The 26024-nt window shown below is 41.9% G+C and overlaps 1 protein-coding gene across 1 annotated transcript in view; it reads right to left on the bottom strand.

Annotated features, from left to right (window-relative positions):
- Positions 1 to 26024, bottom strand: part of LOC124552405 — a 146738-nt gene that overhangs the window by 86839 nt on the left and 33875 nt on the right. Inside the window, exon 3 of the mRNA XM_047126669.1 lies at positions 23945 to 24146. Within this exon, the coding sequence (XP_046982625.1) occupies positions 23945 to 24146 (202 nt within the window). The remainder of the gene's footprint in view (positions 1 to 23944; positions 24147 to 26024) is intronic.

Raw genomic sequence — 26024 nt, 5'->3', positions numbered from 1 at the left:
TTAACAGTCAGAAAAAAGTTTCGGACCAGTCTCTGTGATAAAGGGAACAACCACAATGGTCTGTTCAGCCAATCTGAATAGTGAATTTGTACTGGAGGGTGGTTGTTATGTGACACTACGTAGCTTCATTTTAGAGGCCACCCCTTTCATATTGTTACCCTATTGTCTTATCACTGTTACTGTTGTGACTCGCCGATCTTTCAAAGTGCCGCCGCACAGTTACGCGCGTCCTCTACATGCGGCGCTGTCTGCCAGCCGTGCAGCAGCAGCGCCATCTAAGCGGCCAGCCAGCCAGCGGCCGCTAAACTCAGACTCAGTTGTGATTTGACTGTTGAAGTGTACACGTGTCTTACTTTGTTTACTTGATCTGTGACTTACGTGTATTGCGTCATCCTTGAAATATATTTGTTCAACTTGAAGTTATAACAAGTGGCGACGAGGCAGTGAATTTTTCTTTTTCGTCGTTGACCCACATGTTTCCATGGCTACTTTAGAGCAACTATTGCAAGGTCTCATTGAACAGCAAATACTTTTCACAAATGCGATTCGTGATTTCGGCGCGGCATCAAAGGCGGGGCATCTCTCATCGTTGTCTCTACCTCCTTTTCCTCCTTACAACGAGACCGCGGAAGACTGGTCTGATTACGAAAAACGTCTTCGACAGCATTTCTTATCATTTCGTGTCGTGGATGACCAAACATGTAAGTCGCTGTTCCTTTCATGGATTTCACCTCAAATGTATCGATTGTTGTCGCAATTGGCTCCTTTGAAAGATCCTGCGTCTTTGTCCTTTGCCGAAATGTGTTCACTTCTGTCCGTCTATTTTCAAAAGCATACGCATGTGGTAGCCTCTCGTGTTGCCTTTTATTTGTCAAAAACAACCGAATCAATCCTATCGCGCTTGGGCTGCTGAACTTCATAGCCTCAGTCGAAAGTGTCAATTTGTTACTGAAGTTTACAAAGAATCCTACACCGATTCCACGGTACGGGATGCTATTATCCGGTCGGCGCCCGACAAAGAAGTTGGGCAACGTACCCTTCAGTTGGCAAATCCGACTCTAGATGAAGTCCTATCCATCGCTCAGTCTTTTGAAATTTCTCACGCCACTGGAGCGCAAATAGAGGCACGGGGTGACGTCGGGGAAATACAACCTCGGTGTGCTGTTGACGAAGCGTGTGGCGTGTCCCCGCCGGCCGATGTGGCCGCAGTACGTTCCCGAGCGCAGCCTCGGCTTAACTGTAAACAAACCTCTAAGAAACTGCAGCAAAACCCATGGCAACTTCCTTCATGTCCGCAGTGTTTTACGAAACATTCACGAGAGGATTGTCCACAACGTTGGGCCGTGTGTCACAAATGCCAAAAAGAAGGGTCATGTGTCATCCATATGCACATTCAAGCACATACATGATGTTCATGAACATGACGCTGATTCTGATTCTGTGTTGTCTGTCAATTGTACTTCTTCCCTTTCAGGGAAGTTATTCCTTACGGTCCAAATATTTGGTTGATATGTTCGCATGCAGATGGGTACTGGTTCTGCTGCCACTATCATCAATTCTCAGACGTATCTTCAGTTGGGTTCTCCAATCCTGTCACCTGTCATCACTAGGCAATTACGGACTTACAATAAACAGAAGATTTTTCTCTTGGGACAATTTGATGCTGAGGTATCTTACAGATGTGTCATTCGCACTGTTCCCATATTTGTGGTCGACCATAGTAATGCGGAGAATCTTTTTGGTTTCGATGCCTTTCGCATTTTTGGGTTCTCCATAGATGTCTCCGTCAATATCGTCTCTGATGCTATTCCTTATGCTCAATTGGATTCCTTGTCGACGACATTTTCGTCCCTTTTTTCTCCTGGGTTAAGCCGTGCAAATGATTCTGAAGCTCATATCACGCTCAAACCCACTGCTCGGCCTAAGTTTTTTCAGGCTCGGCCCATTCCTGTGGCCCTTTGTGATCAGGTCAAACGGGAGCTGGATTGTCTCACTGCTTCAGGGGTCTTGCTTCCTGTCACTTCCAGTGAGTGGTCCTCTCCTGTCGTTGTCGTTGCTAAGCCAAATGGTGATATTCGTCTCTGTGGCAATTTCAAAGCCACTGTAAATGCTCAATGCCTTATCGACACTTACCCTATGCCTCGACCTGAAGAATTGTTCACTAAACTTACTGAAGGCCAGTATTTTTCTAAACTTGACCTGTCAGAAGCTTACCATCAACTTCCTCTCGACACTGCTTCCCGGCAGTTTCTGGTCCTTCACACGCCTTTCGGCCTCTATCAATAACAATGATTGCCATTCGGGGTTGCCAGTGCCCCTGCTCTCTTTCAGCAATTCTTGGAACAATTATTGCTCCCTGTCCCTGGGTGTATAAATTACATGGACGACATTGTTGTCACCGGCTCCACCACTGACGAACATCTTCAAAACCTCCGCACACTTTTTCATGTCTTACAGACTGCCGGTCTTAAGTGTAATCTTCAGAAATAAAAATTTTTCTCAGGCATCTATCAATTACTTGGGGTTTCAACTCTCTCGGGATGGTATTTGTCCGCTTCAGCAAACTGCCGCTGCAATCGATGCCCTTCCTCGCCCTACATCTGTTAAGGAACTGCAGGCCTTCTTGGGGAAAATTGCATACTATCACAGGTTTTTACCGTCTGTTGCTTCGGTGGCTCAGCCGTTGCATCGCCTGTTGCACAAAAACGTGCCGTTTCACTGGTCTGCGTCATGTGATGCGGCTTTCCAGAAATTGAAGACTGGCTACTTATCGACCTGGCCAACATCTTGTTCTTGCCACGGACGCCTCTCAATACGGGGTTGGTGCAGTCCTTGCGCACCATTTTTCTGACAGTTCTGAACAACCCATTGCTTATGCATCTAAAACGCTCACGGATGCCCAACAGTAGTATTCTCAAATTGAAAAAGAAGCTTTGGGCATTATTTATGCTCTTCATAAGTTTGGTGTTTTTCTCTACGGATCCAAATTTCATCTTGTTACGGATCACAAACCACTTGTTTCCTTGTTCCATCCATCCACGTCACTTCCCGACAAGACTGCACACAGCCTCCAGCGTTGGGCTCTTTACTTGTCCCGTTTCAATTATGAGATTCATTTCCGGCCGACGGCTCAACACGCAAATGGCTGATGCACTGCCTCGCCTTCCCATGGGTCCCGATCTGGCATTCGATAGGGACGAACTTTTGTGTTTCCACCTGGATGTTGCCGAGCAGCGGGTTGTGGACGGGTTCCCCATCACCATCCGCTAAGACTTCTGATCCGTTGCGGAACTACTACGCTTTGCGTTACCACCTCACGGCTAGGGATGGTGTTATCCTCCTTTCCACCGACAATGCTTCGCCGCGTGTTGTGGTACCTGCGTCTTTGCGTGCTTCGGTCTTGCACCTGCTTCACCAACGGCACTGGGGTGTGTCTCGCACAAAATCTCTGGCGCACCGTCATGTGTACTGGCCCAGCATCGACTCGGAAATCGCACACACGGCCACTGCCTGCGGCCCTCGTGCGTCACAGGCCGCCGCCCCGACGTCATATTTGTCACCGTGGCCTTCACCTGAGAAGCCCTGGGATCATATTCGTGCTGACTTCGTGGGACCTTTTGTAGGTACTTATTGGCTTCTCGTTACTGACGCCTACTCTAACTTTCCTTTCATTGCCCGTTGCACGTCACCTGCCACCGCGGCAACCACCAATGCTCTAGCTCGCATTTTCTCTTTGGAAGGCCTTCCCTCTACTCTTGTTACTGATAATGGTCCGCATTTTGCCTCTTTCAATTTTGCGGCATTTTGTGCCCATCACGGATTCATGCATGTCACGGCCCCTCCGTTCCGTGCACAGTCAAAAGGTGAGGCTGAACGACTGGTCCGCACATTTAAGGCTCAGATGACGAACTCCTGACTTCTTCTGCTGCTGCTGATGCGCTTCTCCAGTTCTTGGCGTCTTACCGTTTCACCCCCACGGGCGACCACAGCCCGGCTGAGCTCTTACACGGCCGACAGTCCCGCACGCTACTTCATCTTCTGCGGCCTTCCACCTCTTGGCCACGGGTGCCTTCACTTGGCCGGTTCACCACCGGCGACCTCGTACGGGTACGAGGATACGGCAGCTGGCCAAAATGGAGTCCTGGCCGCATCTTACGACACCGTGGCCGACACCTGTACGAAATCCAGACTAACACGGGTGTTGCAGTGCGTCACTCGGACAAGCTTCAGCCTCGTGTGCCGGCAACGCCTGTTCCGGATGCCGCTACACCACTTTCAGCTCTACCTGACGCTCGGGATCCTGGAATCTGTCATTACTCACAACGCAGTCCTCTCACCATCATATCGGTGTCAGCACAAGAACTGATGCCAACAGGAGACGTGCCCATGCAGGAACCAGATGACCATCATCTGTCAGAGCAACTCTACTCGCCTCCTTCTCCTACGGACACGGACACATCAGCCATGTCTCCTGTTATAACAACCGGACTTGCCGCAACGGGCAGATTGGTGCACGGGTTCAAATGGCTCCGAGCACTATGGGACTTAACTTCTGAGGTCATCAGTCCCCTAGAACTTAGAACTACTTAAACCTAACTAACCTAAGGACATCACACACATCCGTGCCCGAGGCAGGATTCGAACCTACGACCGTAGTGGTCGCGCGGTTCCAGACTGTAGCGCCTAGAACCGCTCGGCCACCCCGGCCGGCTCGGTGCACGGGGCCCCAACAGATTTTACCCCCACGTCTCCTGTCATCTCGACCAGTTATCATTGGGGACACTTCCGTCTGTACGGGAAGCCTCCTCCTCGAGACTTTATGGCCAGTCAAACAACACCTATGGACGTTAGCAATCTACAGGCCACCTCCATCGAGATCTGTGCAAAAAATTCAAAGGGTGGAAAAGTGTTGTGACTCGCCGATCTTTCAAAGTGCCGCCGCACAGTTACGCGCGTCCTCTACATGCGGCGCTGTCTGCCAGCCGTGCAGCAGCAGCGCCATCTAAGCGGACAGCCAGCCAGCGGCCGCTGGACTCGGAGTAAGACGAGTACACACGTTAACAGTCAAATCACAACTGAGTCTGTTTACTTGATCTGTGACTTACATGTATTGCGTCGTCCTTGAAATATATTTGTTAAACTTGAAGTTATAACAAGTGGCGAAGAGGTAGTGAATTTTTCTTTTTCATCGTTGACCCACATGTTTCCACGGCTACTTTAGAGCAACTATTGCAAGGTCTCATTGAACAGCAAATACTTCTCACAAATTCAATTCGTGATTTCGTCTCTACCTCGACGAGACGGCGGAAGACTGGTCTGATTACGAAAAACATCTTCGACAGCACTTCTTGGCATTTCGTGTCGTGGACGACCAAACGTGTGTCTCTGTTCCTTTCATGGATTTCACCTCAATTGTATCGGTTGTTGTCGCAATTGGCTCCTTTGAAAGATCCTGCGTCTTTGTCCTTTGCTGAAATGTGCTCACTTTTGTCCGTCTATTTTCCAACGTGTACGCATCGTCCTTGAAATATATTTGTTCAACTTGAAGTTATAACAGTTACTATCCTTTCTTTATTCTTCTGATGAGCGGTAGTTTTAGTTAAACTTCTCCAGTAGTACCAGATTTCCATCTTTGTTTCCGTGCACTTATTTTTAAGCATCGCTCTTCCCTTGTTGCATTGTTCAGACTATACTTTTCTCTTCTTTCTTTTGCTAATGAGTACGATGTTCAGCAGCTGAATAAGCAGCCAGTCAATTGCAATAAATGGCAGTTTTCAATTAAGCTTAATCACATTTTCAACAGCTTTAAACCCGTCTTCTTCAGAAGGACACGAAACAAACTTTACTTTAGCAAACAGTTAGTGAAGCGATCTAACATCTCCATGTGAAATGTGTCGGCAATGATCTGTACATCCATTTGTATAAGTTAAGGCCCCTAAAATCGAGGGCTTTCCACATCAGTAAAATCAGTCACATAAAATGCCAGACCTTTCGAAGGCACAGTTCAACACACTCACATTTATTTGTGAAAACCTTTACCAATGTTTCACATGTAATCGAGTGCAGGTAATCGGTTATTATCGCTGTCTTCAGTTCATCTATTGCCTTGGGTGGTTTTGATACACAAACGTTTTAGCTGCATCCGAAAGGAAACGGTCAGGCAGAGAGAAGTCCAGTAAGTGTAGGAGCCAGAGACCTTTCGTAATTACTCTGTCTCCCAAGATTTCAGGTAAAAGTCACAGGGACGGGTGTGCCATATGATCAGTAGCACTGTCTTGTTGGAAATTTTTATCCGACAGGTCAATAAAGGGAAAAATTATCTGGGAACAATAGACATCAGAAGTGAACGTAGTACCAAAAAAAGCGGCCCTACAATTTGTGCACACATTCTGGCAACCCACACTGCAATTTTCTCTGGGTGCAATGGCTTTTCTCTAAAGACACGTGGATGTTCCGATGAACAAAGTCGTGAATTTTGGGAAGTAATGTAGCCAAATAGGTGAAACCGAGCCTCATCAGGGGAAAAGGTTCTATCTAAAACACCAACTCCATGGTGGTTCACAAATTTCTGTAACCATTCACAATAATGTATTCGTTTCGCACAGTCCGTAGAATGTCATTGTTGCACGGCAGTAATTTTATACAGTTACATCCCCAATCCTTTTGTTACAGCCATACAAGCTGTCGTACAAAAGAATTTAGCCACTCGCGATAATCTCCTCGCTCATTTTGTCGGATTCTGCCACAAGATTCCTGAAATGTCACCGAGTTCCCTTTCTGTTAAAATTGTGGGCTACCAGATCGCGGTGCATTACAAACTGAACCTGCCGACTGGAATTTGCGAACTAAATCACGTATCGTGTCAACGGTATGGACACCTCGAAGCAGGAAAAACCCAATCTAAATTACTGTCTCACATGTGCCGTAAAGTTTCCTCCCGCACAGAAAACCTCTTCCACTAAAAATGCTCTCTGTGCAGTAGTAAGCATTCTCACCACACAGCTTACATAAGAATTGGGCAACCACACAACTAACAGCTGCAATGCAAATGCAACACTACTACTCCCAGCCTACCACTGCAGGTCCACAGCACACTTAGTGTTCCACTGATCAATCTCACAGTGCAACATGTCAAGTGCGTAAAAAGGAACATGTCAAGTGCATAAAAAATGCATACATGAATGTAGGGATTCTTTTTAAAAAAACCTTACAATTTTTATTACCTATCCCATTCCCTTAAATGGTACAAAATGCATATATTGCATATGTTATACCTACAGACTTATTTATTCCTATTCAAGAATTCATATAGGGCATAGAAGGAGTTGTCAAGGAGATGTGACTTCAATTTATTTTTAAAACTGTTACTGCTTTCTGTCAGACATTTTATTTCATCTGGTAATTTATAGAAAAGTTTTATAGCAGCATATTTTACCTCTTTCTGTGCCAAAGATAGGTTAAGTAGAGGATAGCGTAAGTCCTTCTTTCTTCTGGTATTATAATCATGAATGTCACCGTTGTTTCCAAAGTGGTCCATGTTGTTGAGAACAAATTTCATTACTGAGTAAATGTACCGTGAGGCTTTTGTAAGAATTCCTAACCTTTTAAGAGATGCCTACAAGATGTGTGACTATGAGCCCCACACATTATTCTAACCACTTTCTTTTCAGCAGTGAATTACTTTTTGCCTAAGTGTTTAGTTACCCAAAAATGTTATTCCATATGATGTCAGAGAGCGGAAGTATGAAAAATATTTTAGCTAGCTATTTCTATATCCTCAAAATTAGAAATTATTCTGATTGCAAAAGTTGTTACTGAACTTAGTTGCTTTAGGAGATCCAAAATATGAACTGTCCAATTAAGATTCTCATCTACGAGGTCACTCCAAAAGAAGTGCACACTTTTTTTTTAATCCATCTGTTATTCTGCATGTTTGAAAGTTTTACAGTGTGTAGATACATCCTTTAGGAACAATATTTTCATTTCTCTACATAATTTCCATCCCTCTCAACTGCCTTACGCCATCTTGGAAACAGCGCCTGTATACCCGCACGGTAAAATTCTGGACCAACCTGTTGGAGCCACTGTTTGGCAGTGTTCACAAGGGAGTCATCATCTTCAAACCTTGTTCCACGAAGAGAGTCTTTCAGTTTCGCAAAGAGATGATAATCACATGGGGCCAGGTCAGGACTGTAAGGCGGGTGTTTCAGTATTGTCCATCTGAGTTTTGTGATCGCTTCCATGGTTTTTTGACTGACATGTGGCCGTGCATTGTCGTACAACAGCAAAACATCGGGCTGCTGCCGATGTGGTCGAATACGACTCAGTCGAGTGATAAGTTTCTTCAGTGTCATCACATATGCATCAGAATTTATGATGGTTACACTCGGCATGATGTCCACAAACAAGAGTCCTTGCCATGCCCACTTTCATCACGTAACCTGCTTGCCCACCGACTAACTGTACTGCAATCGACAGCAACATCTCCGTACACCTTTTTCAACCTCTTGTGGATGTTTCCCACTGTCTTGTTTTCACAGCACAGGAATTCTATGACAGCATGTTGCTCCTGATGAACGTCAAGTGTAGCAGCCATCTTGAAGACATGCAGAATGAAAACTTTATTTTTACAAAAAAAGTGTGCATTTCTTTTGGAGTGACCCTTGTATATGGACACCCAAGAACTTAGTATGTTTTACCCTGGCTACTGACTTCAGTTGATTTGTTATATTTATTGAAGAACTGTACTCCTTCCAGTAGAAAATTGGATGTACTGTATTTTTTCAAAGTTCAGAGCAAGCCCATTTGCAGAAAACCAATCAATAACTTTTCCACAAAGACATTATTTGTATCATTTTCTACTGGACTTTCTTTTACTGTATTAATAGTGATGCTTGTATCATCAGCAAACAGAGTTAGTTTAGCTTCCTGTTTCAAATAAGAAGGGACGTCATTCACATATATCAAGAAATAAATAATGGAAATGCAATCCGAAAACAAATTAAGTAGTAGGTTACAGTATGCTTGTTCGCCCACTGCTCGAATACTGCTCAGCAGTGTGGGATCCGTACCAGATAGGGTCGATAGAAGAGATAGAGAAGATCCAACGGAGAGCAGCGTGCTTCATTACAGGATCATTTAGTAATCGCGAAAGCGTTACGGAGATGACAGATAAACTCCAATGGAAGACTCTGCAGGAGAGACGCTCAGTAGCTCGGTACAGGCTTTTGTTAAAGTTTCGAGAACATACCTTCACCGAAGAGTCAAGCAGTATATTGCTCCCTCCTACGTATATCTCGCGAAGAGACCGTGAGGATAAAATCAGAGAGATTAGAGCCCGCACAGAGGCATACCGACAATCCTTTCCACGAACAATACGAGACTGGAATAGAAGGGAGAACCGATAGAGGTACCCTCCGTCACACACTTGTCAGGTGGCTTGCGGAGTATGGATGTAGATGTAGATGCAGATGAACAGAAGGGTACCCACAATCAGACCCCATAGAACGCCTAATCTAATTTCACCCCAGTTCAATAAGATGGAAAACTTCCTTAAATCACTTAAACCATACAAAGAGACTTTTTGCTTCCTGTTCTGTAGGTATGACTTAAACCACTCATATACTGTTCCATTTATCCCATAGAATTGTAATTTCTGTAACATAATGTCATGATCAAACACTTTGGATAAGTCACAGAAAATTCCTATGGGTGACATTTTACTATTTAAAGACACAATTATGTGTTCAGTGAAATTGTGTATTGCTGTCTCAGTGGACGAGCATTTTTGAAATCCAAACTGTGATTTACTAAATATCCCATTACTGCTGAGATGGCTAACCAGTCTCGAGTACATTACTTTCTCGACAATTTTTTAAAATGCTGTGAGCAAGGATCCTGGCCAGTAGTTATTGACATCTGTGCTGTCCCCTTTTCTGTAGAGAGGCTTGATGATGGCGTATTTTAACCTGTCTGGGAAAATACCTTGAGTTAGTGATGCATTACATATGTGACTCAGAACATCACCCGTAGCCATTCCACATTGTTTTAATATCTTTTTAGAGATGTCATCTACTCCAACAGAACATTTATTTTTCAAAGATTTAATGATTTTCCTTATTTCAGAAGATGTTGTTAGATTTAAAATTAGTCTGACTAGGATTTCTCAAAACTGACTCTTCCATGTACAGCTTGGCTTTTTCGTTTGAACTATTCTCACCAATTTTTTCACCTACACTTAAGAAATGATTGTTAAATACTGTATATTATATACTTGTGTACTGTTGGTTAGGATGGTCTCATTCTCTTTAATAGTAATACTACCTACCCCAGTGGTTATTTTTCCTGTCTCTCTTCTAACAACATTCCATACTGATTTGATTTTATTGCCCGAGTTGTTAATTTCATCTGTAATATACATATTTTTTTATTTTCTGAGAACTTTTCTCTGGAAGTTAGAATAATTTTTATAGTGTAAAATTAATTCTGGGTCTTTACTAATTCTTGCTGCCTCATACAATTTTATTATCCTCTCTGAAGACAATTTAATACCTGTAGTCATCCAAGGTTTCTTGGAAAACTGGTGTTACAGTTAGTAATTTTTTTGGGACAACAGTGTTCAAAATGGGATACACATTTATCAAGAAATATGTTGTTTGTAATGAGCCATATGCATCTCCTCAATTACCATTTCTTCAACTTTCTCTAAATAACAAATTGACCAGCATTACACCTTAATGGTTTCTGAAATATAACAAGCTGCTAAGTTTTTTTAAGTAAATCAGTTGTGCATCACGGTCTGATAATCCATTTATCACAGGGAACGTATGTGTTAGTTTTACATCCTCTTGCTGCACAAATACATTATATATTAGAGTGCTACTGTCTCGAGCTATACGTGTAGGGAAATTGATCACTGAATCTAAGTTATATGGCATTAATAACACTTCTAGTTCATTTTTATTTATCACCGATTCTAAGTTATATGGAATTAATAACACTTCTAGTTCATTTTTCCTATCAGAATTGCTTAAAAAGTTTACATTGAAATCACCCACAGATTAATAACTTCTTCTTTTTGCCTGTCAGACAGCATAGTAGGGAGTCAAAGTTTTTATGAATAGCTCCTAATCACCTAATGGGGACCTGTACACTGTTGCTAAAATTAACACTACGTTATCAAGCTGTAGTTCACATGCACAAACGTCGAAGTGCTGACCGACACAAAATTTGCTTACTTCTGCAGATTTGTACATACACCCTTGTTTTGTGTAAATGGCAACTCCTCCTTTATCCATGCCAGATCTGCAAGTGTAAGATGTTAAATTGTACACATTGATACTGACACTTTCCATCCCCACAGTTACATGGTGTTCAGACAGATAAAGTATATCAATCTCATTCTTATTTTTGAGATCATCTAAACACAGTAGTAGCTCACCTACTTTATTTTTTTATTCCATTGATATTTTGATAAAGTAAATTGATACCATCCTTATATAAGGGGGTAGTTTGTGTTGTTACCCCAGATGATAACTAGACGAAATATCTGTCAGTATCTGTAAGCGGTGGGTCCTTGAGGTACGGCAATACGCGAGCACGAGAAGTAAGTTTAAACAGTTTTATTAACAAAGGCGGATCATAAAACACGCACACCATGCGCACCCATCATCACTGTGTCTGACATCCTAGCACTGGCTAATTACGGTTGTATCGGAAGGCTCCGTGGTGAGCTAAGAAAAGAGACATATTTGCACCAGAGGCTGCGCTAGTTAATCGGCGTGCTGTGGACGGCAGCCGTGGCGTACTCTCGTTGCAGTACGGCCGGACACATGTCTACTGACCGAGCAAATTGTCAGCATTCCAGACAGGTCGGCTGGCGAGCGTGTATTACGTACCGTATGGCTGCGCGCAATCCGTAGACCCTTACATCACTCTCCCCAAAGAAAAAGAGCAACCGTAGGTGGCTCAGAACGACCTCCTGGGTGTTATGAATCTATTTTGCCATTTGTGGCATCAGAGGGCATTGCAACATGTATTTCATTTGCAGACACAGTAACATTCGGTACAGAGAAGCGTGCCGTCAGGATGACAATTTCGTACATGACAAATGCTGTTCACAAAAGACAAATTAATAAAAGCAGTAAAAACACAATACTGACAATCAAGTATGCATTAACATCACTGGATGAATCAAAGGACTTAATTCTATTTGCTGCTTCAGTGAAGTTTAACTCATTATTGGAAGAGATTACATTTTCATGGATGTGCTTAATTACTGTCTTCAGAAAAACTAGATAAGGAACGCTTTCCTTATGTTAATATGTATGAATCATTGTAATAAACAGATAACATTCTCATTAATGGCAACTGTCCAGTTGCATGAAATGTAGTTGGCAATATACTAGGCATATCAAATAGTTCACATGATAAACCACAATGTGTGGTATTCAAGATTAATCCACTATTACTCAATTTGAATGTAGCTCATGTGTATCATAATTTCTACATGTAAATGTGACATCAAGGGTGGAGTTAAATGAGAAAATTATACCTTCACAACATCGTTTAACAAATGGATGATAAAGATGCGTTAAAATTCTAGGGCAATCATCTCTTGGGGGATGATTCATACACAATTCTTTCTCACAGCTGTACACTCTACTATCTAAGAACACTGCCGATTCAGGGCAAATTAACTTATGACTACATTCACACATATGCAAATCATTTTCGTTTAGGGACACAAAATATCCTTGATCCTTGCTGATCAGTAGATATCATTCAGTATGTACTTTATATGAATACCTGCCTGTCTCCATTTCACAGGGTAAGTATAAATCTTATTGTTCTATACCCATTGCTAGATGAAAGTATAATTTTGAAATGTATAACAGTTAATTCATCTTCAATCATTAAAGAGTGTGTGGTGGTTAACTTACAGTAATCATATAAATTGTAAGAGTTAACAGGGTAAATTATAGTATAGGTCGCATCTAGCTTTCGCTCAATTGATGGTAGGATCTGTAAAACGAAACACCTGTACTCTGTGGTACTATTACTACAGCATTAGTAGAATAAGCTATCATAGCAAACATTAGAATAAAAATGAGCACGGTTAATTAGTTATAAATACTAGAGTTAACAATAACCATAAAATAAATGAGTTTCTCGTGGTAACCTGTGGAATAAAAGGTTTAGTTTCACTTGTGCACTTGTGTAATAGCTTCAATATTAAATTTTCACAACACATTCACAGAAGCACATGGCTGAAATAAACACACACATTGTACTCTCACCCACTACACATGTTAATGCAGATTGTAGGGGTGTCTGGAACAGGATCGCTCAGAAGGTGGCGATGCCACGGCCTCAAAGTTCGGACTGCGACCTCGCAGTTCTCACTTCCTGGGTTTGAGAACAGCAGGTCTGCCTCTTGGTCAGCCCTCGTCGTCTTGCGATACTACAGGAAATCTACCTACAAGTGGCTTTTACACGATTGACACGAACGACAATCGAACGAAAGGGCAGTTGGAGCTTATGAGAGACTGGTGACAACACCTCCAAGATTGGATATGGTCCTTTCGAAAACTTCTTAAACTTTTTGCCTTGACTCTTCTTTAACACCACGTTGCTCAGGTACACAAGATCTCCAACTTGACACTGTGGCACTGCTGCCTGGCGGTCGTGTTGTCCTGTTTTTGAAGAAAGGATTGACGATTTCGCTGTTTCACTCCCCACCGTGCTTCCTTTAGCTTGCGTGCTAGTCCCCTTACGTGTTCGTTGCCGATTCCGGCAGTCGATCGTGCAACGTCCGAGGGTGAACGCATTCTTCTTCCGTAAACGATCTCGTATGGACTTAGGCCAGTTGAGCTGTGCATTTTGACATTCTAACCACTTACCAAGTACGGTAAACAGACATCTCGACTGTCGTGTTTGCTGCTCACATAATGGCAAACCCTTTTAATAATTGTCTTGTGGATTCGCTCGACTCTTCCGTTTCCTGCAGAGTGTGCTGGTGTAGTCCTTAACAGAGTTATTTGCATGAGCTTACAAGTCTGTTTAAGTAATTCACTCATAAAATTCGTTCCTTGATCACTAACTATACTTAATGGTGATCCAAACTTAAAAATCCATTCTTTTACAAAAACTTTAGCTATAGTCTCAGTGCACTGATCAGGTATTAAAAAAATGTAAATGTTGTGTGACTAGGGCCTCCCGTTGTAGTGCCCCCAGAATTTTATGAAAGTCTGGAGACACTTGTGCTCCAGCCGTTTCGAAGACGCGTTATTTTAAAGCAGGGCGTAAGGATGAGCACGGGATACTGCACCCACTTATTGTTTGTGCAGGCGAAACTGGAAGGGAGATAATTCGTCGGCGCTGGCAAGTGTTCGGCGCGACCTGACAAGAATAAACAAATACGGCCCGGAAGCTCCGTGGCTGGCTGCAAAGAGTAATGTAGCATTATATTGTTAAAAAAACAAATGGAGAGACTCGAGATAGTGACTGTTTATTAGACGTGTAACTGCTGTCGAGAGTACGTGGACTGGACGTGGATAGTCAGCCACGATAAAAGCTTATGTATTAATTGTGTTCAAAAATGTGTAATTAACCGATTCTGGGTGTCCGGTAATGTGTGGGCTTACGTCATAAAGTTGTTGTTTTTTTGTACAAACTGGAAATAAATATGTTCTGGTACATTGAATTTTTTAAATAAGAAGAGAGAGAGCGAGAGAATGAAAATTTCCCCTTCCTAGCAGTGAAATCTTTGGAGAAGTGTCCGGTGCTAGCAGAAGACATCGGCGCTGCAAGAAAGCAGGACCAGCATTCTTCAACAAGTAAGTCCACGAAAACGCTTAAGCTGTACAGAGAGAGCTTAACATTACACCGGGCCACTGCACCGTCGGGTAGACCATTCGACGGGTGCAAATCTTTCGATTTGACTCCACTTGAGTGACTTGCGCGTCGATGGGGATGAAATGATGACGATTAGGACAACACAACACCCAGTCCTTGAGCAAAGAAAATCTCCGATCCAGCCAGTAATCGAACCCGGGCCCTTACGATTGACAGTCTGTCGCGTTAACCACTCAGCTACTGGGGGCGGACGTCAGGTATCGGTATCATGAGAAGGTATCTTGAGAAATGCTCTAACATTGGCAATATGTATTTGTTTCCATCTTTAGTCTTAGGCAACGGTCCTACGACATCTAGTCCTACTCGTTCAAATGGTTCGCTTGTCTCTGGCAGTTCTTGCAATGGTGTTCTACTTTTCCCTACGTTATTCTGTCTGTTACAGGAATCACATTGTGAAAGAAACTCGAAAATGTCAACTTTGTGGATCGGCAATTCTAATGTTTGTTGCTTTTTTACCGCAATGTCCTGATGATAAAGAACCATGTTGTTCTCTCATGATTTGCTCTTTCATGCTTTCTGGAATAACTAGGCAGTTTCTTTTACTAGTGATTTTGTACAATAATCCATCTATTTCGACAAAACGTTGATCATTTTTCGATTATTTTCATTGTGGATCTTCTTCTTGAGCTGCCTTTAACTCTTCTGCTTGACTTATTGTAAAACAAACATTGACTTTTCGACTCATTGCATCAGTAGTCACATGTTGTTTACCAGGTCGATGAATAACCTTAAATTGGTACTCACTCAGTCTTAATGCCCATCTTGTTAATCTGGAACTAGGATCCTTTAAGCTCAATAACCATTTAAGTGTGGCATGATCTGTAATAACTGTAAATTCTCTTCCTGTTAAGAAACATCTGTTATGTGTTATACTACTACTGAGAAGGAGCTTTGTGCTTTGGTTTTTGGTATAATTACATTCTGCTTTGTTTAATTGTCTGGAAAAGCAAATGAGATTGGATGTTCATGACCATCAACTTCTTGAGGCAAGATTGCACCTATGGCAAAATTGGATGCATCTGTTGAAAGAATAAAAGTTTACTGAAATCCAGATAGGCTAACACTGGGGCTGTGGTTAGAGCAGTTTTAAGTCCTTCCATTGCCTTTTTACATTCTGTTGACCAATTAATGTGGCTCCTTTCTTCAGTAGCTGTGTCCTTGGACGTGCTATATTCGCATAACTGGAAATAAATCATCTGTAGAAATTTGACAATCCCAAGAATGATTGTAGTTCTTTCAAATTCTGTGGTTCAGGAAAATTCTTTACATCTTCAATTAATTTTGGATCAGGTCGAACACCTTCACTGGTTATAACATGACCAAGATAGTTAACTTTACTTTGTGCAAAATGTCATTTATCTATTGATGAAGACAGGTTTGAGCTTCTTATATGCTCAAAACAGCTTGTAGTCTCTCAGTATGCTGCTTCATGTTTTCACCAAAAATTATTACATCATCAAGGTAAACAAGTGCTTGCGTTGGGGTGAGCCCTCGTAAAACTGAATCCATCAGGCATTGAAATAAAGCTGGAGCATTATGAAGTCCAAATGGCATACAAAGATACTTGTAGACTCCTGTTGCTGTTACAAATGAAGTTTTTGCTTGATCATCTGGATGCACTGTTAACTGGTGATAACCACTTGTTAAATCACATACTGGAAAAATTCGACATCTGCCCAAGTAATCCAAGTTTTCCACTAAATTTGGTAAGGGGTAAATGTCTTGTGTGGTCACAGCATTCAAAGATCGGTAATCAACACAAAAACAGAACTGTTGTTGTTGTTGTGGTCTTCAGTCCTAAGACTGGTTTAAAGCAGCTCTCCATGCTACTCTATCCTGTGCAAGCTTCTTCATCTCCCAGTACTGTCATTCTCCAAAATTTGGTTTCTTCTTTACAATTACAACAGGCGAACTCCACAGTGGGTCTGAAGGATCTCTTGGTTTTATAATTCTCGCTTCTAATTGTTCTTTAACCATGTCTTCTACCAACTCTCTTTGACTGAATGGTACACAGGAAGGTTTCTGTGCAATTCGGGCTGCATTCCCTGTATGAATACGATGCTGAACTAAATGAGTGACAGGTAAATTTGCACGTTCTCCGAATAAATCTGCATACTCCAACAAAACAGGAGCTAAAATCTTTTGTTCATCAGCTGTCAAATGTTCTATCTTCTTCCAAATCTTTCGCTTCAGTTCATTCTTAACTTCGTCTCCTCATTGTAATTTTGCGGTACTGTTACAAAAATCTGTGTTTATAACTGCAGCATTTGTTACCTCATCTGGAATCTGTATTACGTCACTGTTACTTACGCTCAACACTTCAGCAACTTTTGTTCCTCGGGGAAAAACAACATCCTCATTGCTCATATTTGTTATTGTAACCAGGACTTTTGCGACATTCTGTCTCACCATTGTAATGGCACCTACACTTCTAGAAACATAACAATTCATTGTATCCAGTAACTCACTTTTCTCAGATCACTCAATTAATAACAAAGTTCCTTCCTTGCATCGGGGTGACTTAACTTCACCGTAGATTGTCTTTCCTGCACCCTTGGGAATTTGCTGAGGCTGATCAATTTGAACATCGACTCAACGATTTGAACTGATGCATCATTTGGGCAGTCCATTCCCACAACGTCAGTATTGCTGCTCCTTCGAGTATGATCTGGAGAACGATTTCCTAGGTTGTAGTTGCTACGGCCTAGTCTGATCTTTCTTTCTGCGACAAATATGTCTGCTTCATTAGCAAACAAGAAATCAAATCCAAGTACAACGTCGTAATGTGTTTCGTTATTTGAAACTACTCGCAACCTTGCTGTGTATTTATCTTTATCTATATTTTCCCCTTCATCTTGGCCTTGGCCAAGAATTAATTTTACGTCGACTTCTCCATAGTTCCATAGCTTCCCTCCACTTAACCCTCACACTTTTAATAGCGGTTGTTTCAATTTATCCCATTTATGCATGCCACACCACATTAATGAGGTCTGTGCTCCTGTGTCAATAAGTAGTTTGATGTTTCTCCCACGATATAGAGCACCTATCAAGAAGTCATTTTCAGTCTGATTTTCACTGGAACTAACAAGAATCACTGCCTCTGGCAACGGGCAGAGGGAGGGGTAGCCCATACATCCCCGTACTTGTTTAAAGATCTGGCAGATTGTCTGTTATTTGCATTACCTTTCTTCTTGTTGCGACAATCTCTCAAAACGTGATCCTGCAACCTGCAATTGATAGCAGATTTGATTCGCTTTACAATTCTTATGCTTGTGACCCAGCTTACTGCATCTGTAGCATTGTACTGTGGTGTTGAAAACTCTGCGTTCTTGTTTCTGCATCTCATTCGGTCTTCTTAGTGCTTCAATAAAATCAACAGCTGATTCTACTGCTTCCTGAAACGTTTTATATCATGCCAATAGAACAGCTTTGCTTACTTCCTCTCTGTGCAACTCACGAATGAATGTGTCCAAGGCTCTCTGGTCGGCTTCGAACAACTGAATGTGATTTTCATTTTCATCTTCTACTAACTCGCATGTTTGAGCATTGATGTTTCGAATTCTGTCAGCAAACTGCTCGATAGATTCGTCTCGTCGCATTCGCAAACTGAGAAGCTGCTCTCTGTAAAATCTGATTTTTGTTCAGAGATTTAAACGTAAAAACACAATCACTCTAAACTTATTGTAATCTTCTGTTTGCACGCAAGTAGGCTCCACGCTAGTGAAATGTTGTGCTGCTCCCTGAATTCTTAATTTGGCGGCCACTAGCTTATTGGAATCTGTCCAGGATCCTAACTGTGTGGCACCTTCAAGTTTACGAAAAAACACCTTCACACATCATCTTTGGGTTTCCAGCTAAACACTGGTACTGATGGCAATAATGAAAAATTGTTTATTGTAGTTGTACCTGTACTGCACGAACTATCATTTGACAAGTCTTTCGGAATGTTACGCTCACGTCTTTCTGTTTTTAACTGCCGAATCTCTTCTCGCAATTCATTAATAACAGTTTGTAGGTTGACAATGTTACCCAGATCGGACTGCGACATTTCGTCTAATTTAACGCCAATGAGTGACTCGAATGTAAAATAAACATCCATCACTGCCTTTCGTATTCTAGCCAAACTGGAGTAGACCGACCTGAATTCCAGCACTGGATGTCCCCGTCTAGTCAGAAGATGTTCACGCTGCTGCCGATCGAAGTTCACGTTGTGCTGCACCTCTTCAGGACTGTAGATTTTCCATAATTATCCCCATGCTGACACCACTTCTATAAGGGGGTAGTTTGTATTGTTGCCACGAATGATAATTAGACAAAATATTTGTGAGGACTAGTAAGCGGCGGGTCCTCGAGGTACGGCAATACGCGAACACGAGAAGTAAGTTTAAACAGTTTTATTAACAAAGACAGATCATAAAAAATACGCACACGCACACCCACGACCACTGTGTCCGACGTCCTAACACTGGCTAATTACGGTCATATCAAAAGGTTCCGTGGTGAGCAAAGAAAGACATATTGGCGCCCGAGGCCTCACTAGTTAATTGGCGCGCTGCAGACGGCGGACAGGTGGTGGACCCTCATCGCAGTGCCGCCGGGCGGCATCTACTGACCGAGCAAATTGTCAGCATTTCAGACAGGTCGACTGGCAAGCGCGTGTTACGTACCGTACGTCTGCGCACAAACCGTAGACCCTCGCACTTAGCATTATCCCTATTTACTGTACATGAAACTTCTTTTATTCTATTTTTCTTGATTATTGTCTGTCTGGACTTTGACTTTAACTATAAAACCTGTCTGTCTGGTCCCATTAACCACAGGGGTCATCCCCTGTGTGACTGTGGCCCCCCTTACAGCTCTGCTAATAGAAACACTAACTTACCTTTTCCCTTCCTGTTGCAGGAGACACTCAAATGTGGTGCCCACGTTGTGTGCACCACAAGGCGAGACACGCGAGGCTCACCACTGTGGAGAGACTTTGCAGATACACGGTATTTAGTTAGGTGAAATAGTGTGTGTCGTTATTCGAAACTTGTATCATTTTGAAGATGGTTCAGACTTGTTACACTGCAGATTCACAGTCAGCATCTGATTTATTATGGTAAAAATCTAGAATTTCTACAAACTTTGTGAGTAAAAGCATTTGATACGAACCTTCATCTACGAGCACATTTGAGTATTGACTATGTAATGTACATAGATACATGTATTATACATTGATTATGTAATATGCAGGGTGACAATTATTGAACTACATGAAATACAATTGTCATAACTTCTGAACGGTTTGTGTTAGGACATTCAAACTGCACGGTTGGCCACAGAGCACGATGGGAATTATTACGCACACGTGCACGTGCATTGTTGTTGTCGGCCATTTGCATGTGAAAATGTCACAGTACAGTGTGGCCGAGCACTTTTGGAGGACTGAGAATCCACATTTCGCAATCGAGAAGTCTCTTCACCGTCGAAGGGTGACTGTGTGGTGTGCAATGTCCAGTCACGGATTAATCGGTGTGCTATTCCTCGGCGGCACGATGACTACCGAATGGTGTGTGAAGCTTCTAGAAGATGATTTCAGCCCCATTATCTGAAGTTACCCTGATTTCGACAAGAAGTGTTTCGTGCAAGATGGGGCTTGACCCCACTGAAGAAGGAGAGTGTTTGATGTCCTGGAGGAGCACTCTGGGGACTGCATTCCACTGACACGGGCCTCAATTGTCCGCCATATTCTCCAGATATGAACACGTGACTCCTTTTTGTGGGACTAAATTAAATACAAAGTGTACAACAATAACCCCAAAACCATTGCTGAGCTGAAAACGATCATTCAGGTGGTCATCGGCAGCATCAATGAACCGACACTTGAGCGGGTCGTGCAGAATTTCACTATTTGTCTGCAACATATCGTCGCCAATGACGGCAGGCAAATCGGACACGTTATAACCTAAATCCGAATGTCTGTAGTGATGTTAACATGTTAAATAAAGTGTGTGCATGCCATAGTTTGTAACTAATTTGCATTTTTTTTCATATAGTTCAATAATTGTCATGCTGTATAAATGCAATAAATGCTAATTAAGTAAGGAAACTGTTTTTCAGATCACATAGATGAAAACTGTTGATAATGATAGTAATATTCTTTAATGAAATAGTTGAGTGATACATGTGTACTGGAATTGATTGTAGTTTGACTATAAATGCGTAATATATAGGTTGATTTTAGAATATTAAATTGGTTGGTTGAGAATTATCAGGTGATGATACTATGATGAAATAGGGTCCTCGTGAAATGTTGAAAAGAGTGGAGAGTGGAGAGATGAGATGATGATGATGATGATGATGATGATGATGATGATGGTGATTATATTTTGGCACGAATGGAGAGAATGATATTAGGACTATGGAACTTTATATTATACTGTTATGTTTAACAATGGCAAAGAGTATGTAAGGTCATTATATGATACATATGCATCGTATGTTCCATGACTCAGTTTCCACAGTTTATATCACAGAACAACAAGCACAAATACACGTCTCAACAATTATGGTGTTATTGTAAACAATATTGTGTACTAAGCTTTCAACTGCAATCCATAAAGAGCATGAATCACTGTGATGAACACGCTGGCACAAAGTACCTCTCTGCAGTAATTTAAAAAAAGTATTGAGTAGTTGCAAGAAAATTCTCTGATACTTTATGAAATCCCCTGATATTTTGCAGTTGCATGAAATTCCCTAATAATTCCTTATATTCCCTGTTTACAGGCATCCTAAAATAGTTATTTCATGTGCGAGTTCCAAGTATTTCTACATGATCGTGAAATAAATGTACGAGCGGACTAATCTTACTGATTCAGTGACATAAACTACAACTTGTTCATGAAAAAATACTTTCACTTTCGGTTCACTCCACTGAAAGCAAGAGAATTTAAACATATATGTCATACACGAGAAGCATATATTTCTATTGTCAGTTCTATGAGAGGTTATCTGTTATTATGATACACACTTCCCTTAACATTACAGCTTTGTACGGAGTCTAACGATTCGCACAATCTTACATTTCAATCAACTTCCGAATACACAAATATTTTTGTAAATGTAATCACTTTTGCCTGAAAATCAAATGTGTTTAAGATTCTTTCTGTCTGTAGTTCTGGTATAACAACACTTACAGAATTTGTATCTTCTGTGTGGGTAAACAGTTTTATTGCTTTTGATGCCTGTGTGGTTCCCTCTTCAGCTAGGAGGCTTATTTCACTCATTCATGTGACTGGAAGGTTAGTAAAGCAGACGTCACAATGTTGAGTAGATGTACAACATCTTTCTACAAAAGGTCACGTCTTCTGCTGTTTACTAACAATTTTTTCTTCTTAAAAAAAAAGTTATTCTTCAAAAGATATCTGTAGCTTACAAGAAAATTGAAAATAAATTTTCCCATACTTAGAGGAAGCTTTTGACAAAGTTGATTGGAATACTCTCTTTCAAATTCGGAATGTGGCAGGGGTAAAAAACAGGGAGCGAAAGGCTATTTACAATTTGTATAGAAAAGATGGCAGTTATAAGAGTCGAGGGGCATCAAAGGGAAGCAGTGGTTGGGAAAGGAGTGAGACAGGGTTGTAGCCTCTCGCCAATGTTATTCAATCTGTATATTGAGCAAGCAGTGAAGGAAACAAAAGAAAAATTCGGAGTAGGAATTAAAATGCATGGAGAAGAAATAAAAACTTTGACGTTCGCCGATGACATTGTAATTCTCTCAGAGGCAGCAAAGGACCTGGAAGAGCAGCTGAACGGAATGGACAGTGTCTTGAAAGGAGGATATAAAATTGAACATCAACAAAAGCAAAACGAGGATAATGGAATGTAGTCTAATTAAATCGGGTGGTGCTGTGGGAATTAGATTAGGAAATGAGATGCTTAAAGTAGTAAATGAGTTTTGCTATTTGGGGAGCAAAATAACTGATGATGGTCGAAGTAGAGAGGATATAAAATGTAGACTGGCAATGGCAAGGAAAGAGTTTCTGAAGAAGAGAAATTTGTTAACATCGAGTATAGATTTAAGCGTGAGGAAGTCGTTTCTGAAAGTATTTGTATGGAAGTGAAACATGGACAATAAATAGTTTGGACAAGAAGAGAATAGAAGCTTTCGAAATGTGGTGCTACAGAAGAATGTTGAAGATTAGGTGGGTAGATCACGTAACTAATGAGGAGGTATTGAATAGAATTGGGGGGAAGAGAAGTTTGTGGCACAACTTGACTAGAAGAAGGGATCGGTTGGTAGGACATGTTCTGAGGCATCAAGGGATCACCAATTTAGCATTGGAGGGCAGCGTGGAGGGTAAAAATCGTAGAGGGAGACCAAGAGATGAATACACTAAGCAGATTTAGAAGGATGTAGGCTGCAGTAGGTACTGGGAGATGAAGAAGCTTGCACAGGATAGAGTAGCATGGAGAGCTGGATCAAACCAGTCTCACGACTGAAGACCACAACAACAACAACTGTTCCGTTTCGTACATTTCAGGCCCTTATGAAAGTAAGGCATTTAGTGACTGCCGATATTTATGGCACCACACACACTTCCTATTGCAAAAATTATAGTACAAGTCAGTACAAACTATTCTCATTCATCCGATACTGTATCCAGAGGCTCAGCTTTATGTCTGCTCGGAGTGCTGCTGGTGGCAGTGTATAACAGAAATGAGAAAGTGTGCTGTGACTGTAGTTTTGTTTCCAGCTGTGGCATTTACAGAGGCTACGGATACAGATACTGAAATTCTCTGACAGTTACCAATTTCAGAAATAAATATGCTGATACTTTACTAGTACAAACTGTAAAGTGGTCGATTTTGAACCGTAAACATCAGAAAATTTACACACCGTGTCCACTGCCTTTCCACGATGCCACTAATGATCTAATGAAGGCCCAGGGAAAATTTGTGTATCTCCTGAGATGTGAACAGCTGCCCTGCGTAACCACTGGCAGGTTTACTTACCTTACACTTTAAAAGACGTGGCACTTACCGAGTAGGTGAGCTGCTGACTGGGATGGAGGTGCAACTCCGCGAGCCTCGGGCAGTGATCGCAGAGCTCCTGGATGACGAGGGGGTTGACATTGAACCACATGCGCACTATACACAGGTTCGGGATGTTTCGGAAGATCTCTATTGCTTCCTGCTCGTTCCCACCACCTTTACGGTCATCCAGGTAGCACTGCCACAGGGCCCTGTGACATAGTAATGTGTCGATAGTTCATTTGCAAATAGTATCTCTGACAATTTGCAAACAGTGTGTAGTAACCTATTTTAGCACCTATAATTGAAGCTATGCTCTCATAAAACCAGAAGTAAACAGATAAAAAAATTAAATGGCAACAAACACAGACACAAAAATGGAAGAACAAGAACAACACTACCTTTCAGAGCTACCGGTTCCTTCACGTGGCAATAGAACGAAAAGATCATTTGAAGTACCTTTATCTTTACAGTTCTGTACCTCAATTGCTAAAAGCGGGAGCCCTTACTGTTTCACTCTATTGTCCAACTGTCTGTCTGTGTCAGACTGTTAAAAACCCTTTTTTTTTGCAATGCGTAGACATATCCACTTCAAATTTATCTCACATATTACCATCTACCGTCCCTCGGTGAAGAACAAAATTTAACCCTCGAAATGGCGTGCCTGCGCATAAAGTGCACCGACCGCAAATGATATTGTTTTGTTCTGTTCCCTAGTTTTACAATTTGAAGTCCATATTTATTCCTTCACTGTTTCTTCAGCTAACACAGTAACAAGTTGTGTTGTTGTACAGCCGAAAGAGCAGCACTAATATAAAATAAACAGCAACCTAGATGAAAAAAAAATTACGATTCAAGCAAGAAAATGCCCAGATTCTGAGCCAGCAGCACGATCCCACAATCGGGCAGTTACCTACGAGATAATCAGTAATCAAGTGTGGGGCGCTGGGACCTGACCCGACTGTGCCGTGTAGTGCTTCGAGTGGGCCATCACTTGTACGTGGCAACAGCATGACACGGAGAAAGGTTTTCTTTTATTATTGTTTAATTAAACAATGATTTAGCTCATATAATGTAAGTTTCCCCCCCATGAACCATGGACCTTGCCGTTGGTGGGGAGGCTTGCATGCCTCAGCGATACAGATAGCCGTACCGTAGGTGCAACCACAACGGAGGGGTATCTGTTGAGAGGCCAGACAAACGTGTGGTTCCTGAAGAGGGGCAGCAGCCTTTTCAGTAGTTGCAAGGGCAACAGTCTGGATGATTGACTGATCTGGCCTTGTAACAATAACCAAAACGGCCATGCTGTGCTGGTACTGCGAACGGCTGAAAGCAAGGGGAAACTACAGCCGTAATTTTTCCCGAGGGCATGCAGCTTTACTGTATGATTACATGATGATGGCGTCCTCTTGGGTAAAATATTCCGGAGGTAAAATAGTCCCCCATTCGGATCTCCGGGCGGGGACTACTCAAGAGGATGTCGTTATCAGGAGAAAGAAAACTGGCGTTCTACGGATCGGAGCGTGGAATGTCAGATCCCTTAATCGGGCAGGTAGGTTAGAAAATTTAAAAAGGGAAATGGATAGGTTGAAGTTAGATATAGTGGGAATTAGTGAAGTTCGGTGGCAGGAGGAACAAGACTTCTGGTCAGGTGACTACAGGGTTATAAACACAAAATCAAATAGGGGTAATGCAGGAGTAGGTTTAATAATGAATAGGAAAATAGGAATGCGGGTAAGCTACTACAAACAGCATAGTGAACGCATTATTGTGGCCAAGATAGATACGAAGCCCACACCTACTACAGTAGTACAAGTTTATATGCCAACTAGCTCTGCAGATGACGAAGAAATTGAAGAAATGTATGATGAAATAAAAGAAATTATTCAGATTGTGAAGGGAGACGAAAATTTAGTAGTCATGGGTGACTGGAATTCCAGTGTAGGAAAAGGGAGAGAAGGAAACATAGTAGGTGAATATGGATTGGGGGACAGAAATGAAAGAGGAAGCCGCCTGGTAGAATTTTGCACAGAGCACAACATAATCATAACTAACACTTGGTTTAAGAATCATGAAAGAAGGTTGTATAC

Source organism: Schistocerca americana, chromosome 10, assembly GCF_021461395.2.
Source record: "Schistocerca americana isolate TAMUIC-IGC-003095 chromosome 10, iqSchAmer2.1, whole genome shotgun sequence".
NCBI classification, from domain to species: domain Eukaryota; kingdom Metazoa; phylum Arthropoda; class Insecta; order Orthoptera; family Acrididae; genus Schistocerca; species Schistocerca americana.
Note: the sequence above shows the minus strand (reverse complement) of the source record. Positions and strands in the feature narration are given on the sequence as shown.